Consider the following 17,531-nt stretch of genomic DNA (forward strand, 5'->3'; position numbering starts at 1 on the left):
CCATTGAGATACGTGTTATTTCTGTCAAGTGTTATTGACCTTATTAAAGTGTACAATAGTGGGCCTTCCATCTCATGATTGCGGAAACCATTAGACATCCCAATAAAGCACAAAAAACACCCACAAAAGAATCTGATGTGAGAATTTGTTTATTTTATGCACCCATCATTCATGTTGACAAGACAGCCAACTATTCAACTGATTTACTGTCATAGGCACACACACCTCGTGTTATCATGGATCCCACACCCTGTCAGCAAGGAGTGCATGCACTGTAGAATAATGTTGCATGTCTCGGTACCATTTCAGCAACACGTCAAATTCTCCAGCTCAATAGGACCACTGAGTAGTACCTCCTCCATTCTCAAAACAGGCACAGTTGGGAAGGGGTTACAAACAGCATTTACGTTATCGTTACTGGATTCTTTCTGCCTTTCATTTAGCAAAGATGTTGTCATCCTAGTGGCTATTCTACTTAGTAGAAAAAGTATATGTAAAATGATGAACCTTTAATAATTTGATTTTAAAAAGTTATGCAGTTAATTGATATGTAGAAAAGTTCATTTATACACTTCAAACCTTGTCACCCATTTAAGCTTAAAAGATTATATAGTACTTTTATCGCAACTGTACAAAGTTCCTGCAACAAAATATCTGTACATGGCTACAGGAAAGTTAAGCTAGCAAAAATACACTATAAAACATGTAAAAAGTAGTACTGAACTCATTCCACTTGTTGTATGGGTAAATGTACACAAATCCTGCAACTACATATCTGGAACCTCAAAAGGGATAAAAGTACTGCTTCTATAGCTGTATAAAGGTAAAAAAAAAACATGTTTTGTTTTTGGTCATGTCCCTAACACTTATCATTACAGTATCACTCCCCCCCCCCCGTCTCCCCAATCTACCACAATGATGATGTGATACAGATACTGCTGGCGACAGGACTGTCAGCGTGTTTGATTTGATTAAAAAGCAGAGCCAGCTCTTGTGTGTTCTTGTGAATAACCCAAAACTAGGAAACTAGGAAAAGTATCAATAGCCAACGACAAATCGGGCTATTTTCAGATGATTCTTCCAATTGGAATGGTAAATCAACCCTGGTGCGCTAACATTGTTGTTACTGGTCATTAGAAACTCACATGATGAGTGACTGCTTTAGTACTCTCTTAGTAACTGCTGTGAACTGAGGTGGATGGCACTTACGTAGGCCTATATGTGAAACAGAACAAATACAAGGGTCCTTGAATGCCCTGCCTCACTCGAGAGAGAATGTGTTGGGTTACGTTCAGAGAGAGAGACTGGGTCACCTCTGTTCAGCAGACATAGTCAGTGTTGGGAGGCAGTCTCCCGCTGCGCCGTGATTCCTTCTCCCTTTTTTCCCTCTGTTTCTCCAGCTTCTCCTGGGCCTTCCTCATGTCCTTCAGCTTCTTCTTGATGATGGCCCGGTCACTTTGGCTGGACACACCTAGGGCCTGAGGGGACAAACATCACTGGTCACATTCTAGAACACACCTCTATGAAATGTATATACACTTCYGACAATATCCTCTAATTTATTGTGTTGTTTTCCATATGTACCATTTTAGTGTAAATCATTGTAGAATTCAGCCGGTTTATTTGGGGCTATAAGGTGGCAGTCTATGGCATATAAACCTGACTGCTGCTGTAAATGGAAGAGCTTGCATTCGGATGGTATGAAAATCACTTCAATTGTACTTTCTTCCTTCTGACTGAAACTGTGTGTGGCCTACATACGAGTTCTGAACTGTGGTCTTGTTGCTTGTGATGCCCTCGTACCTTCAACTTGTCACTGTCCAGGTGCATGAGCTGATGGCCATCCACACCCTTGGCGGTGAACTCAGGTGTGTATTGGTCCATGTTCATGCCCATCAACCAGTGACAGACTTGCTGATTGTTCCACTCGAGGACAGGGCGGTTCTGCCATTGATATTCCTTCCCTGTGGGCACTGGCTCATCATCCAGGTTCTACGGAACGCCAAGAAACACATGACATCCCAAGAAAACTAACGAAAAAACACTCACCTACAGCACAGTATAACGGATGAAATAGCAAATTCATGTTTTAAGCACAATATCAAAACTTTATGGCACAGTGCAAAGCATTTGGTACATGCATTGCACATCCAGTGACTGAAATCACATTTAAAAAAAGCTGTATCCAATGGTCCATTCAGAGTTTGTCACAACTCCCTTAAGTGGAACAGGCCAGAACATGCAGCGGGAGCATGTCTGTTTTGTTCTATCTGGCATACGTCTGCTTGTTAAAGTATAGTAGGCAGGGCTTAGGTGTAGTGTTTATCAGAGTAAAATGAATCACTTATCAACTGAAACACCAACAAGATAAGCCAAACAGTCATAAAACACAATTACACACACAATCCAAAACCATATGAAAAGGAATGTAAGACAAGCTCCACTAAACAGAGACAGGAGCGGCACAGATCATTTTATGGCTGGGTTCCCCAACTGGCGGACGGCCTGCGGTGTGGTTGTATTTGGCCCCAAAAAACATATCTTTTTTATTGTTGTGGATGTTGAATGATCATTGATGGACATAAAAACTGTAAAAACACCAGGAAATCAGCTCCAAGTGATTTAAATTTGGGAAATCTGTTCCCAAGTATTTCCACGCATATTAGAAATACACGCGACCATGTACAAATGTAAGCAAGGTTTGAAATGATTAAGTTTTAGTCGAATATTATTTCTGTTTGGGCTTCTACAAATGATTTGTAATTATGTTCCGCCCCACCGACCATCCGTTCAAGTAAAAAAAATTGTCTTGTGGCTGTATCTAACTGATGATCCCTGTTCTAAGGTCTATGAGAAAAACAGAAGACCACTGGAGTAACTAAGTAGCCTCTACTGCTAGTTCAGCTGGTAGTAGCACAACAAGGACCCAACGCTAAAGACAGACACTTGTTTTAACACCACACAGACAACTTCAGCACACACATGCAACTTCCTTCTCCGGTGGTCATTCACGATTCCATCATCACAGCCACGAGGGGGGTAAACTCAAAAAAACATGCTTGAGACTGTCCCCTTTCAGAGACATCTGAGCAGCACCATCCCGCACAGGGGTTTGTGGAACAAAGAGAGAGAGTACTCACCTCACTGGACGAGAAGACTAAAGTATGTGAGCGCCCAGGCAGATTGGGCTCTGCAACTAAGCCTGAGATGTCTGAACTGGGGCTGCCAAGGTTTGAATCATCTATGACTGACAAATTCTGGAGCGGTGGAACAAGGAGGAAACAAGGAAGAACGCATTAACTAGACAAACACATGGGTGGGTACACGACAGTTCTGTGGCCTAAAGCTCTAGGGAGGAAGGCGATCAGCAGTTGTACTGTAAACGTGGAAATTGAGGTTGAGAATTAAATAGGGATTATCATTGACATGATTTGGTCTATGGTGATATCAACACTGTGTCAAATACATTATCATCATAACAGACGGGAAGAAGAAGATATCAGGTCAATGATTTCACATTCATAAATCCAAATGGATTTACCAATTGAGTACAAGACAAACATAACTCGACAGAATTGCTATCATGACAAAACGACTTCTACTATGACATTTATGACACACAATTTCTATTGGTACAGCACTAATTGCAGCACTCAAAAACCTTTGTGGTACTGTGTCAGGAGTATGTTTTTCAATCATTTGTGATGAATTCCGACCGATAATATTCATCATATCACGTGTGATATGAAAGGTATGGCGAGGAAGCATAAATGTGAAGTTAGATTCACAGAGCCTTCAGAAAGCATTCATTGTGTTGTGRCACAGCCTGAATTCAAATTCAACATTCTCACTCATCTTAGACAATACCCCATAAAACATGTTTTTAGACATATTTGCACATTTATTGAAAATTAAATCAGAAATATCTCATTTACATAAGTATTCACACCCCTGAGTCAATGCTTTGTAGAAGCACCTTTGGCAGCGATTACAGCTGTGAGTTGTTCTGGGTAAGTCTCTAAGAGCTTTTCACACCTGGATTGTGCAACATTTGCCCATTTCGTCAAGCTCTGTCAAATTGGTTGTTGATCATTGCTAGACAACCATTTTCAGGTCTTGCCATAGATTTAAGTAGAAGAAAATCTACTTAACTAGGACACTCAGGTACATTCACAGTCTTCTTGGTAAGCAACTCCAGCGGAGATTTGGCCTTTTGTTTTAGGTTATTGTCCTGCTGAAAGGTGAATTCATCTCCCAGTGTCTGATGGAATGCAGACTGAACCAGATTTTCCTCTATGATTTTACCTCTGCTTAGCTCCATTCCATTTATTTTTATCCTGAAAAACTCCCCAGTCCTTAACGATTACAAGCATACCCATAACATGATGAGGCCACCATTATGCTTGAAAATATGGAGAGTGGTACTCAGTAATGTGTTGTATTGTATTTGTCCCAGACATAACACTTTGTATTCAGGACAAACAGTGAATTGCTTCGCCACATTTTTTACAGTCTGTTGCAAACAGGATGCATGTTTTTGAATATTTTTTATTCTGTACAGGCTTCCTTCTTTTCACTCTGTCAATGATGTTAGTATTGTGGAGTAACTACAATGTTGAGCCATCCTCAGTTCTCTCCTATACCAGCCATTCAACTCTGTAACTGTTTTAAAGTCACCATTGTTTTAAAGTCACCAAAGTCACTGTTTGACTCAAATACCTTAGAGATAATTGTATGTGTGGGGTTATAGAGATGAGGTAGACATTCAAAAATCATGTTAAACACTATTATTGCACACAGACTAAGTCCATGCAACTTACTCTGTGACTTGTTCAGCACATGTGTACTCCTGAACCTATTTAGGCTTGCCATAACAAAGGGGTTGAATACTTATTGACTCAAGACATTCCAGCTTCTCATTTTTAAATCTTTTGTAAACACTTTGAAAAACATAATTCCACTTTGACATTATGGTGTATTGTGTGTAGATCAGTGACACAAACATCTACATGTAATCCATTTTAAATTCAGGCTGTAACACAACAAAACGTGGGAAAAGTCAAGGGGGGTGAATACTTTCTGAAGGCTCTGCAAGTGCTTGACACACTACCACAAAACCCAAATCCACTACAACAACACAAATCAGTGTTGGGGTATTAGTACAATCTAGATGTGAAATGAACTATCACAACACGAAACTAGATGACTGGTTAGTTCTAATCTACCAGCTCCTCTAAGATTGGGGTTGTAAAAAGAAAATCATACTGTACCAAATCTAACGAGCGACTGAATAAAGAGGACCAGGAGAGATCTGTCTGTTTAAAAGAAGGACGGTTGGAGAGATTGTCAAGTCGTTCTCCGTACTGTACACTGGGGTTGACACCCACCTCTAGCTGCCACAGGACCACACAGAGTAGAATTCCAGCCAGAGGAACCAGGGAGGCCCTGTTTGTGGCACACATCGCCCACTCCCCACAGCCCTCCGTCTACTCCCCAGGCAGTCTGGTTGGGAATTACTCAGGCCTATTTGTGCAGATGCATTTAATGGGGATAATTATCTGGTTGCTAAGCCATTGAAATGCCAGTGAATCCTCATCCTCTTGCTCTCAGATTAAAGACGGGGCAGCTTCTCAAATGGCACCCTGTTCCCTATATAGTGCACTACTTTTGACCAGGGCCCATAGAGGAATAGGGTGCCATTTGGGACGCACCCACGGCCCCCATATGGTTCCACAGGCAGCAGCAGGAGCAGCAGCAGTGCAACCCTGTTCTGCTCTCTTCCTGAATGGGAGGAGCTATAGGAGACAGACCAGCCACTCCACAGCAATGTCATCGTCACGCTCTGGGAAAAATGTTACCGGCCGGCTGCTACACATCTCTTGACTGGATGTGGTATTTCCAGTGGATTACTGGCCAACTCACCATGAAACGGTTCGGAAATGACTGAGAGATGTCAGTTCAGTGACACAGGATTCCACTTAGTAGTAGCAAATGAAATCTAATTCGAATCCCGGCTATATTTTTCATTCCAGTAAAATGGCCTAATGCAATCATTCCTTTATGTGTTCTGCTTCCGTTTGTTACTGGTGATTCTGAAGTGACTGGAAATCTCTACCTCTTGGATAAAGATCTCTAGATGATGAGGGCTTTTTCGTTCTGTCTTTTGATGGAGTTGGCAGTGTGTGTGTGTGTGTGCACTCACCTTGTTCTTGCGGTCCTGGCTCTGCTCACTGCTGGTCTCAGTGGCTGTGTATGGTAGGCTGCTGCTGGTGGACAAAGGCTCCTTGTCCCTGTCTCGGTCCCCAAACCAGGAGAAGGGCATACATGTGGGAATAGAGGTCATGGACTCAGAAGGGGACAGGTTTCCCCCAGATTCCTCCAGGAGCTCGGCAGAACCCCTGGACATTAGGAAAATGAAGAAAAATAAAAGTCTCCAAGTTACGTATTGTCCCTTTATTAGCAGAAAGGTCCTCTGCTAGCAGAGCTGTGAGTGTACGGTGATGACTTATCTAGGATGTGGTGAAACAGTCAGCCTGGTAACATGACATGTGACATACCTGCTGTCCAGAGATGCTCGCATCACCTCCTTGTCATGTTTCCTCCCTTTGCCACCAGACTTCCGAAGGCCACTGTTGGTTTTCAAAATCTTTAGATGACGCAGGGACTAACAGGACTGTCAAAATGGGAACTAATCTTTATCGCAGGCACTTACCCAAAAATCGTCTTTTTGGGTTTTCCGACTGAAGAACTCTCATTTGTCTCATCTGTAACAGAGTCCATTTTATATATTTTTTTACAAAGTAATGAACTGCCACAAGCAGAGAGCCAGTAAGAGGCATATCAATATGGTGATAGTCAGTGGAGGTAGCAGCAACAACTTGTTTTGTAAATGTACTGTGTAAACATCATATTGTGGGTAGCAGATTAATGGCAGTACCTTTGAGCTCCTTGCCCTTCCCCTTGGACTCCCTCTTCTTGACGTTGTGAAGGAACCCTGAGGGGGAGTGTGGCGAGGGCAAAGAGGTGTCTTTCGGCACGGACAGGGAAGGACTGCCCCCGCTTTCGACACTATCTCTCTGGGACGGGGGCAGGGAGGGGCTGCTGGAGAGCTTCAACTTGCTCCTGGATCTCTCCGCAGCCTCGGGGGTGTCGTCCTTCTGGCCGTTCCTAGGAAAGCAGATGGGCCCGGGCAGGGACAGGCTCTCTTGGATGCACCTCCTTCTGCTGGTAGAGTCCTCCTCCGCATCTTCCTCCTCCTCCTCCTCGTTCTCCTGGAGGGGAAAAACAGTCAGCAGTGAATTGAGCAGACAAACAGTGGCTCGGAGATAGAACTGAAACATGTGAATATTGGTATTGAACATGCATCCATAGAAAGAGATGCGGGAGAAGAAATCTTTGAAATAGCTAGTACTATTGAACCCTGAAATTGTTTTCAAAACGAATGAGAGAACTTTCTGGGCTGACCTGTGAGTGGCAAGGGGACATGACGAGGTTCTCCTTCAGTTTGTTGCGAGACGGACGATTCCTCCTTGGGACCAGTAGGCACTTGGCTTTGTGTGCACTGGTGTCCAAGCGCTCAGTCTCCGGAACCAGCTCACTCCAGTCTGTATCTGTGGAGGAGAGACAAAACAGCTCAGTAAACACAACATAACAGCAAACTGTACACTATTCTCAGACATACTGGTGTTCAGAGACAGTCACAGAGACAGTCACGCTTTCCAATGGTGGTAAATAATGGGTGGCTTCTATCCTGTTCGTCAAGTGTACGTTGGAGCCCTACCTAGCGCTAGAGAGTCCACTGACTGTGTGTTGATGACAGGGCCTTCACTCCCCTGGGTGCTCCGTCTCCTCTCCACAGCAGAGTCCTGACCCGCCTGGGTCTCTTCACGGTCAGCAGGTGGACCGCTGCCCTCCAGGACCGCTATCTGAGGAGAGAACCATAGAATGGCCAGTCAACTTCTTCTCCACTAGGTCTGTTCTAATGTTGAAGTCTCTTTCTTCCAATATGTCCCTCTTACCCTGTCCTGCAGGCTTTCAAGCTGCTCCTTGTACCATCGATCCTTCTCGTCTAGAACTTTCCTCATCTCCTCCTCCTTCTTCACAAAGTCAATCTCCCTGGAAAGGAATCAGAGCATTAAACTTCAGAAATCATTCCATTGACGCATAAACATATTGTACTTTCTACACAACATGACTCAGCATAGTGGAAGGAAGCCCTCGGCCTGGTCAACACAGAAACTCACTCAGCTGAAGTTGCGACTTCTAAATAATGAAAAAATGCACGTCTAACTTAGTGAACTCAACTCGAACTGCAAAACGAACTGCAAAAATCACTGAAGCTGATGACTCATATCTCCCTCACTAGCTTTAAGCACCAGCTGTCAGAGCAGCTCACAGAACACTGCACCTGTACATAGCCCATCTGTAAACAGCCCATCCAACTACCTCATCCCCATACTGTATTTCTTTGTTCATCTTGCTCCTTTGCACCCCAGTATCTCCACTTGCACATTCATCTTCTGCACATCTACCATTCCAGTTGCTATATTGTGATTACTTCGCCACCATGGCCTTTTTATTGCCTTTACCTCCCTTATCTTACCTCATTTGCACTCACTGTATATAGACTTTTCTTTTTTCTACTGTATTATTGACTGTATGTTTGTTTATTCCATGTGTAACTCTGTGTTGTTGTGTGTCGGACTGCTGTGCTTTATCTTGGCCAGGTCGCAGTTGTAAATGAGAACTTGTTCTCAACTAGCCTACCTGGTTAAATAAAGGTGAAATATATATATTTTTTTTTTAACTCACTTCTGCTGGTAGTCTTTGAGCAGTTTCTTGGCCTTGTTGTATTTCTTGTCCAGCGTCTCGTACTGGCTTTGGGTCTCCGACAGTTGCTTGTTGACAGTTTTACACAGAGCCTGGGCCTCCAGCCAGTACTTCTCCAGCTTCAACATCTTCTCGTTATTCTCCTTAATCTTCTGCTCCAACTCAACCTCCATGGACTCCCTGGATGCTTTGTCCTCCTCGGACGCCCTTAGCTGTAAAGGAATAGTGAAAGGTATTTATACTACCTAAACGTAAGGGCTTCTCGCCTACGAGTACAATCAACATATTCAAATCATTACGGTCAGTCAGGTGACTGACAGGCAGAGACAGACAGTGTGACTGATGACATTTATAGTTAGTCACCGGGCTGGCGTCAGCTTACGCTCCAAGCATTTATCCATAAGTTCTCGTGTTTATAAAACAATCGTTTGTTCTTCAGATTGACCTACCTTTTCCTTCAGTTGGCTTATTTCAGCTGTTGCTATGTTGTGTTTCAGCTGGAGCTAAGGTAAAGAAAGAAACAATTTATGTAACAAAAACAAGCACATATCACACACATAATTACACAGCCACCAAACTGTAAACTTGTGATAATTCTATCATTTGAAATACCTCCTTGAATTTGAAGCCCATCTGTGTGGAGTCCACGTTGGAGGGCATGAACACGGCCTCGGTCTTCGGCAGGTCAAACACCTCCACTGTCCTTCCGCCGGAGAAACTAGACCCTAGGACACCTCCCTCCTCTTCCTCCTCTTCCTCGTAGTGCTCCTCCTGAAACACAAAACAACCACAACCACACAATCACGCAGCCAATCACCTGCCCACGTGGCGCCCAGCAGCTCGGCTCGGAGCCCAGGGGAGAGGTATGGGTAATCACTACATCATATCTCAGTGTTACCGTGGTAGCCTGCAGAGAGCTCAGCAGGAGGCCTGTATCAGCAGGAAATTCATATCTTCTGCTCATCAACATGTTCCATCACACACACACAACCCCAAACATGAGCCACCACACACTTAGAAAAAAACAACACAAAAAGCCCCATCACACTACTGCACAGATTAATTGCATACCCACATTGAAATGGACAAATTTGTTCACCACTACCAACAGCTCCTTGGACAGGAGTAGTCCGGCATTCGGAATGTATTCAGACCACTTTACTTTTTCCAGATTTTGTTACGTTACAGCCATATTCTAAAATTGATTAAAATATTTTTGTTCCCTCAATCTACACACAATACCCCATAATGACAAAACAAAAACAGGTTTTTAGAAATGTTTGCACATTTACTCAACAAAAAAAAACAGAAATACCATATTTACATAAGTATTCAGACCCTTTGCTTTGAGAGTTGAAATTTAGCTCAGGCGCATCCTGTTTCCATTGATCATCCTTGAGATTTTTCTACAACTTGATTGGAGTCCACCTGTGGTAAATTCAATTGATTGGACATGATTTGGAAAGGCACACACCTGTCTATATATAAGGTCCCACAGTTCACAGTGCATGTCATACAAAAACCAAGCCATGACGTCGAAGGACAATTCCGTGACAGAATTGTGTCGAGGCACAAATCTGGGGAAGGGTACCAAAACATTTCTGCAGCATTGAAGGTTCCCAAGAACACAGTGGCCTCCATCATTCTTAAATGGAACAAGATTGGAACCACTTCCTAGAGCTGGCCGCCCGGCCAAACTGAGCAATCGGGGGAGAAGGGCCTTGGTCAGAGAGGTGACCAAGAACCCGATGGTTACTCTGACAGAGCTCCAGAGTTACTCTGTGGAGATGGGAGAATCTTCCAGAAGGACAACCGTCTCTGCAGCACTCCACCAATCAGACCTTTATGGTAGAGTGGCCAGACAGATGCCACTCCTCAGTAAAACACACATGACAGCCCACTTGGAGTTTGCCAAACGGCACCTAAAGGACTCAGACCATGAGAAACAAGATTCTCTGGTCTGATGAAACCAAGATTGAACTCTTTGCCAAGAGTCACGTCTGGAGAATACCTGGCACCATCCCTACGGTGAAGCATGGTGGAAGCAGCATCATGCTGCGGGGATGTTTTTCAGCAGCAGGGACCGGGAGACTAGTCAGGCTTGAGGCAAATATGAATGGAGCAAAGTACAGAGAGATCCTTGATGAAAGGGCGAAAGTTCACCTTCCAACAGGACAACTACCCTATGCACACAGCCCAGACAACACAGGAGTGGCTTCGGGACAAGTCTTTGAATGTCCTTGAGTGGCTCAGCCAGAGCCCGGACTTGAACCCGATCTAACATCTCTGGATAGACCTGAAAATAGCTGTGCAGTGATGCTCCCCATCCAACCTGACAGAGCTTGAGAGGATCTGCAGAGAAGAATGGGAGAAACTCCCCAAATACAGGTGTGCCAAGCTCGTAGCTTGAGGCTGTAATCACTGCCAAAGGTGCTTCAAAGTACTGAGTAAAGGGTCTGAATACTTACATTTGCAAACATTTCTAAAAACCTGTTTTGCTTTGTCATTATGGTGTATTGTGTGCAGATTGATGAGGGGGAAAAAACAATTAAATCGATTTCTTAATAAGGCTGTAACGTAACAAAATGTGAAAAAAGTCAAGGGGTCTGAATACTTTCCAAATGCACTGTATCTATATGATATGCTCCACAATGAGACATGTACACTGCGTGTACAAAACATTAAGAACACCTTCCTAATATTGAGTTGCACCCCCCCTTTTGCCCTCAGAACAGCCTCAATTTGTCTGGGCATGGCCTCTACAAGGTATCGAAAGCGTTCCACTGGGATGTTGACACCAATGCTTCCCACAGTTGTGTCAAGCTGGCTGGATGTCCTTTGGGTGGTGGAACATTCTTGATACACACGGGAAACTGTTGAGCGTGAAAAACCCAGCAGCGTTGCAGTTCTTAAAACAAACCGGTGCATCTGGCACCTACTACCATACCCCGTTCAAAGGCACTTAAATCTTTTGTCTTGCACATTCAGCCTCTGAATGGCACACACACACTATACATGTCTCAATTGTCTCAAGGCGTACAAATTATTCTTTAACCTGTCTCCTCCCCTTTATCTACACTGATTGAAGTGGATTTAACAGATGACATCAATAAGGGATCATAGCTTTCACCTGGTCAGTCTATGTCATGGAAAGAGCAGGTGATCATAATGTTTTGTATAATCAGTGTATATCGCCTTTTAGCAGATCCAATAGGTTTAAGCTTTGTCTCTTTTCTAGGAGCCCTACCTTTTCATGCCCAGTTCCCTCTACAAATAAAGGCCTGTGGTTGCCTGTGCTTTTGAAAAGCAAACATTGCACAATTCCAGCAGGCTCCAGCAGCCACCCCACCCACACAGCATCAGGGTTACTCACTGCTCCCTTCCCGGATGGAGTGTAACTGGATTGGGCTAACCAACTGGGTTGACTCACCTCCTCGGTGGACTGTTCATAGGGGTCGTCCAGGTCCTGCTGCTCCTGCTCGCTCTTCTCCTGCTCCAGGGTCTCACTGATCAGACGTGCCACCTCGCTCTGCGTCCCCGGCTTCTCCCGGCCAATCAGAAAACTGTTTGTGTGAGAGTGCAGCGGGTCAGCGTGGAGAGTGGTAGTACCAGCAGACGCCTTTCCTAGTCAATTTGATTTCCTTTGCTCTAAAGGCATACAAGCATAGTTTCAATCATAATAGCGGGCTCATACTGATATGAGTCGTTGCAATGTAAGGCAAACGGGTGAAGCCTGTTTATTGAACTCTTCTTAGAGTGTGTGCGCGCGTTTCAATTGCCTACAGTGAATCATTAACATATTCACCCGTGTCCCATGTGGGCTACTCTCTGTGTGGAGGCCTGAGGCACATGCAGTAGACAATAATAAAAACCAACCGATTTATTCAATATTTCTACAATTCTCAAGGATATTTATTTTATTCCAGTCATACCTAATCACTTGAAGAAAGCTATGAGGTATTTTGTGGGACGTTCCCTTACTGTCACACCTTAATCTCGTGTTGCCAGACAACCTAAAACTCTGGGGGCGAGGCGAGCCACACCTAGGATGATAACGACTTATTTCAAAATCAAATCAGCTCACATTTTATTTGTCACGTGCGTAGAATACAACAGGTACAATACAACCTTACAGTGAAATGCTTAATTACAAGCCCTTAATCAACAATGCAGTTTAAAGAAAAATAAGTGTTAAGAAAGTATTTACTAAATAAAACTGAAGTAAAAAATAAATACGTTTTTTTAAAAATGAAAAATAAAAATAAAGAGTAACAATAAAATAACATTAAAGAGGCTATATACTGGGGGTACCGGTACAGAGTCAATGTGCGGGGGCACAGGTTAGTCGAGGTAATTGAGGTAATATGTACAGAGGTAAAGTAACCATGCATAGATAATAAACAGAGAGTAACAGCAGCATGAAAATTATTAGCTGGTCAGGAGTATTATGGCTTGGGGGTAGAAGCTGTTAAGGAGCCTCTTGGAACTAGACTTGGCGCTCCGGTACCGCTTGCCGTGCGGTAGCAGAGAGAACAGTCTATGGATAGGGTCTTTGGCAATTTGTAGGGTCTTCCTCTGATATCACCTGGTATAGAGGTCCTGGATGGCAGGAAGCTTGGCCCCAGTGATGTACTGGGCCGTACACACTATTCTCTGTAGTGCCTTGCGGTCGGAGGCCAAGCAGTTGCCATACCAAGCGGTGATGCAACCAGTCAGGATGCTCTCGATGGTGCAGTTGTAGAACTTTTTGAGGAACTGAGGACCCATACCAAATCGTTTCAGTCTCCTGACGGGGAATAGGCTTTGTCGTGCCCTCTTCACGACACCAAGGAACTCGAAGCTCTCAACCTGCTCCACTACAGCCCCATCGATGAGAATGGGGGCGTGCACGGCCCTCCTTTTCCTGTAGTCCATGATCATCTCCTTTGGTCACTTTGAGGGAGAGGTTGTTATCCTGGCACCACACCACCAGGTCTCTGACCTCCTCCCTATAGGCTGTCTCATCGTTGTCGGTGATCAGGCCTACCACTGTTGTGGCATCAGAAAACTTAATGGTGTTGGAGTCATGATTGGCCATGCAGTCATGGGTGAACAGGGAGTACAGGAGGGGGCTGAGCATGCACCCCTGAGGGGCCCCTGTGTTGAGGATCAGCGTGGCAGCTGTGTTGTTACCTACCCTTACCACCTGGGGGCGGCCGGTCAGGAAGTCCAGAATCTAGGGAGGTGTTTAGTCCCAGGGTCAGCTAAGTGATGCGCTTTGAGAGCACTATGGTGTTGAACGCTGAACTGTAGTCAATGAATAGCATTCTCACATAGGTGTTCCTCTTGTCCAGGTGGGAAAGGACCGTGTGGAGTGCAATAGAGATTACACTCCACACCGCCCTGGGATAATGGTGTTGATGTGAGCCATAACCAGCCTTTCAAAGCACTTCATGGCTACAGACGTGAGTGCTACAGGTCGTTAGTCAATTAGGCAGGTTACCTTGTTGTTCTTGGGCACAGGGACTATGGTGATCTGCTTGAAACATGTTGGCATTACAGACTTGGTCGGACTACACGTCCTGGTAATCCGTCTGACCCTGCACCCTTGTGAATATTGACCTGTTTAAAGGTCTGACTCACATCGGCTACAGAGAGCATGATCTCACAGTCGTCTGGTGCTCTCATGCATGCTTCATTGTTGCTTGACTCAAAGCGTGCATATACGTAATTTAGCTCGTCTGGTAGGCCTGTGTCACTGGGCTTCCCCGGGCTTCCCTTTGTAGTCCGTAATAGTTTGCAAGCCCTGCCCAATCCGACGAGCATCGGTGTAGTAGGATTCAATCTTAGTCCTGTATTGATGCTTTGCCTGTTTGATGGTTATAAGCGTCCGGGTTAGAGTCCTGCTCCTTGAAAGCGGAAGCTCTACCCTTTAGCTCAGTACGGATGTTGCCTGTAATCCATGGCTTCTGGTTGGGGGGGATGTACGTACAGTCACTGTGGGGACCACGTCATCGATGCACTTATTGATGAAGCCAGTGACTGATGTGGTGTACTCCTCAATGTCATCGGACGAATCCCGGAACATATTCCAGTCTGTGCTAGCAAAAGAGTCCTGTAGCTTAGCATTTGCATCATCTGACCACTTCCGTATTGAGCGAGTCACTGGTATTTCCTGTTTTCGTTTTTGATTGTAGGCAGGAATCAGGAGGATAGAGTTATGGTCAGATTTGCCAAATGGAGGGCGAGGGAGAGCTTTGTACGCCTCTCTGTGTGGAGTAAAGGCGGTCTAGAGTTGTTTTTCCTCTGGTTGCACATGTAACATGTTGGTAGAAATTAGGTAAAACTGATTTAAGTTTCCCTGCATTTAAGTCCCCTGCCAATAGGAGCGGCGCCTCTGGATGAGCATTTTCTTGTTAGCTTACAGCTACGAAGCTGTATGTTATCCATGTCGTCATTCAGCCACGACTCGGTGAAACATAATATATTACAGATTTTAATGTCCCGTTGGTAGGATAGTCTTGATCGGAGCTCTTCCAGTTTATTATCCAATGATTGCACGTTGGCTAATAGGACTGATGGTAGAGGCGGGTTACCCAATCGCCGTCGGATTCTTACTAGGCACCCCGACCTACCCCTATATCTCTGTCTCTTCTTCATGCGAATGACGGGGATTTGGGCCTTGTCCGGTGTCTGAAGTAAATCCTTTGCGTCCGACTCGTTAAAGAAAAAATCTTCGTCCAGTACGAGGTGAGTAATCGTTGTCCTGATATCCAGAAGCTCTCTTCGGTCATAATAGACGGTGGAAAAATACGTTATGTACAAAATAAGTTACAAATAACTCAAAAAAACCACACAATAGCAGAATTGGTTCGGAGCCTGTAAAACGGCAGCCATCTCCTCCGGCGCCATTCTATCAACGGGTCTATTAGAGCTGGACTCTGAGCTCACCTGACTGTTCCTTTAGTGTTCTTCAGAACTGTAGCAGCAAACAGCTGGGTCACTCCTACCAGACTGATCCCATCCACCTCCACTATCTGGTCATTCACCTGGATTCTAGTTGGAAAGGACAACATGCAATCATAAGGCAAGACATTTGAGACATGTTGTATGTTAGAAAGAGGGAGTGTAATCAACAGGGGAGGATATTTGAGAAATGTACTGTAACTATGTTATAGTGACGCTTTTCCTTAATTTTTTTCAAATGCACACATTCTTCCAGCTGGCAGCGCAACATAAGGCCATATTCCCTGGGAAACAGAAGGAGCCATTTTCTTTCGGTGCCTCATAGCATAGGGTTATAAATACAGCCAGTTGTCTAGAAATGGTGTGCGAACACCCGTCGGAAATGAAGCATTTGTACACTTTGACATCCCGACAGTGTTGTGGATCATCGTGATATGCCTATAACTTACAACACATTTTAAATGCCAAGGTTAAAACTGTAATTGCTCGGTTAAGCACAGTGGAGCGGAGCACGTTTCCCCAAAGGCATCACCTGCCATCCCGTTCAGCTGCTCCACGCTCAGATATGGTCTTCACAAAGATTCCTAGTTTCTCCAGGCCCTGGTCAGCTCCCACTCCCATCCCTATGATACTGATGCCAAGGCCGTTGTCTCCTGTGGGGCAAAGAAAGATGGGGAGTTAGAATGGATGGGTGGGACTGCATTCTCTGGACCCTTGTGATGATGTTGACGATGATGTATCTTGGCCAGGGCTGCCTTGTAAAAAAAAATCTCAATGGTACTCAAAGGGATTAATAAAGAAAAGATGAAAGACAGACAAGACGACGGACCCTTTTCAATTTCCACAGGGAACACGTCCATCTTCTCCACCCTCTTCTCCAGCTCGTACTCAGCCGACGCCGCCACGGGGTCCACCTCATCGTTGCGCCTGTCGTAATCCTCATTAGAGTAGGTGCTGAACACCTGCAGTGTGGGAACACAAGCACAGGGGGCTCACAACTAGGTAAACCACTCCCCACACTCCAACAACAAGCAACGGACCTAATATGGGACAGACACATTTTCTGTCTCTGTACTCATAGAATTAGCGATATTCTCTAAAATAAGTCTGTTCTGCTCAGAACTATTCTATTTTTTTGGTCTCTACTGTGGTTATGAGTGTAAATAAATATTAAGCAGACTAGGCCTTGATGTTGCGAACTCTTACCCTCCATTAATTATCAATAAAGAAAACACTCCCTGTGCCATCAACTCTTGTTCACCCTTTGCCAGTGAAAGAGGCTTCTGTGTCTTAGTTTTCAGACAGTGAGGTAACTTGCAGTCTCCCTAGTTTACAGCAAACTAAAGCACTGAGGCATGCAAATGCCAGTAGGCACCAAGACACACTGTTACAGGGATTTCATTAAGTTTTACAGAACCTACGATTTCAGCAGACATAACATCAGAGCACTAGTTCAGTCTCCGTTCAGTTCAGAGGCGATGTAGCGGTTTCCGTGTCAGGATCCTAGTCGCACAACGTGTGGCAGGCAAAGCACGCCTTGCCTCGAGAAAAAGCAGGCCACAGCTGGAAGGAAAAGAGTGGATGTGGCAAAGATCATTGCTCTGTGGCGACAGGTGGCAATCCTCAGTGCTAAAATGAATAGCTCACAGAAAGCCTGTATTCAGTGAGCAATCTCCTGCCCTCTGCCAGCTTTCATTGCAGGTGGGCGTTATCCCGCCATATTGTGATTAAATCAAACATCACACAGTTCATTTAGC

At 44.7% G+C, this 17,531-nt stretch overlaps 1 protein-coding gene across 1 annotated transcript in view; it reads right to left on the reverse strand.

The window, feature by feature from the left end:
* Window positions 1-855: 855 nt before the first annotated feature.
* The window catches only part of ppp1r9ala (protein phosphatase 1 regulatory subunit 9A-like A), a 41,689-nt gene continuing 25,013 nt past the window's right edge, over window positions 856-17,531 (reverse strand). Inside the window, exons 3-20 of the mRNA XM_024003338.2 lie at window positions 16,604-16,736; window positions 16,307-16,427; window positions 15,760-15,864; window positions 12,260-12,392; window positions 9,442-9,600; window positions 9,279-9,332; window positions 8,812-9,041; window positions 8,019-8,115; window positions 7,781-7,925; window positions 7,465-7,610; window positions 6,938-7,271; window positions 6,713-6,764; window positions 6,558-6,629; window positions 6,203-6,398; window positions 5,271-5,315; window positions 3,141-3,257; window positions 1,804-1,992; window positions 856-1,478 (exon numbers count right to left, since the gene is read on the reverse strand). Of these exons, the coding sequence (XP_023859106.1) occupies window positions 1,320-1,478; window positions 1,804-1,992; window positions 3,141-3,257; window positions 5,271-5,315; window positions 6,203-6,398; window positions 6,558-6,629; window positions 6,713-6,764; window positions 6,938-7,271; window positions 7,465-7,610; window positions 7,781-7,925; window positions 8,019-8,115; window positions 8,812-9,041; window positions 9,279-9,332; window positions 9,442-9,600; window positions 12,260-12,392; window positions 15,760-15,864; window positions 16,307-16,427; window positions 16,604-16,736 (2,487 nt within the window). The 3' untranslated portion in view covers window positions 856-1,319. The remainder of the gene's footprint in view (window positions 1,479-1,803; window positions 1,993-3,140; window positions 3,258-5,270; window positions 5,316-6,202; window positions 6,399-6,557; window positions 6,630-6,712; window positions 6,765-6,937; window positions 7,272-7,464; window positions 7,611-7,780; window positions 7,926-8,018; window positions 8,116-8,811; window positions 9,042-9,278; window positions 9,333-9,441; window positions 9,601-12,259; window positions 12,393-15,759; window positions 15,865-16,306; window positions 16,428-16,603; window positions 16,737-17,531) is intronic.

Source organism: Salvelinus sp. IW2-2015, linkage group LG2, assembly GCF_002910315.2.
Source record: "Salvelinus sp. IW2-2015 linkage group LG2, ASM291031v2, whole genome shotgun sequence".
Classification (NCBI taxonomy): domain Eukaryota; kingdom Metazoa; phylum Chordata; class Actinopteri; order Salmoniformes; family Salmonidae; genus Salvelinus; species Salvelinus sp. IW2-2015.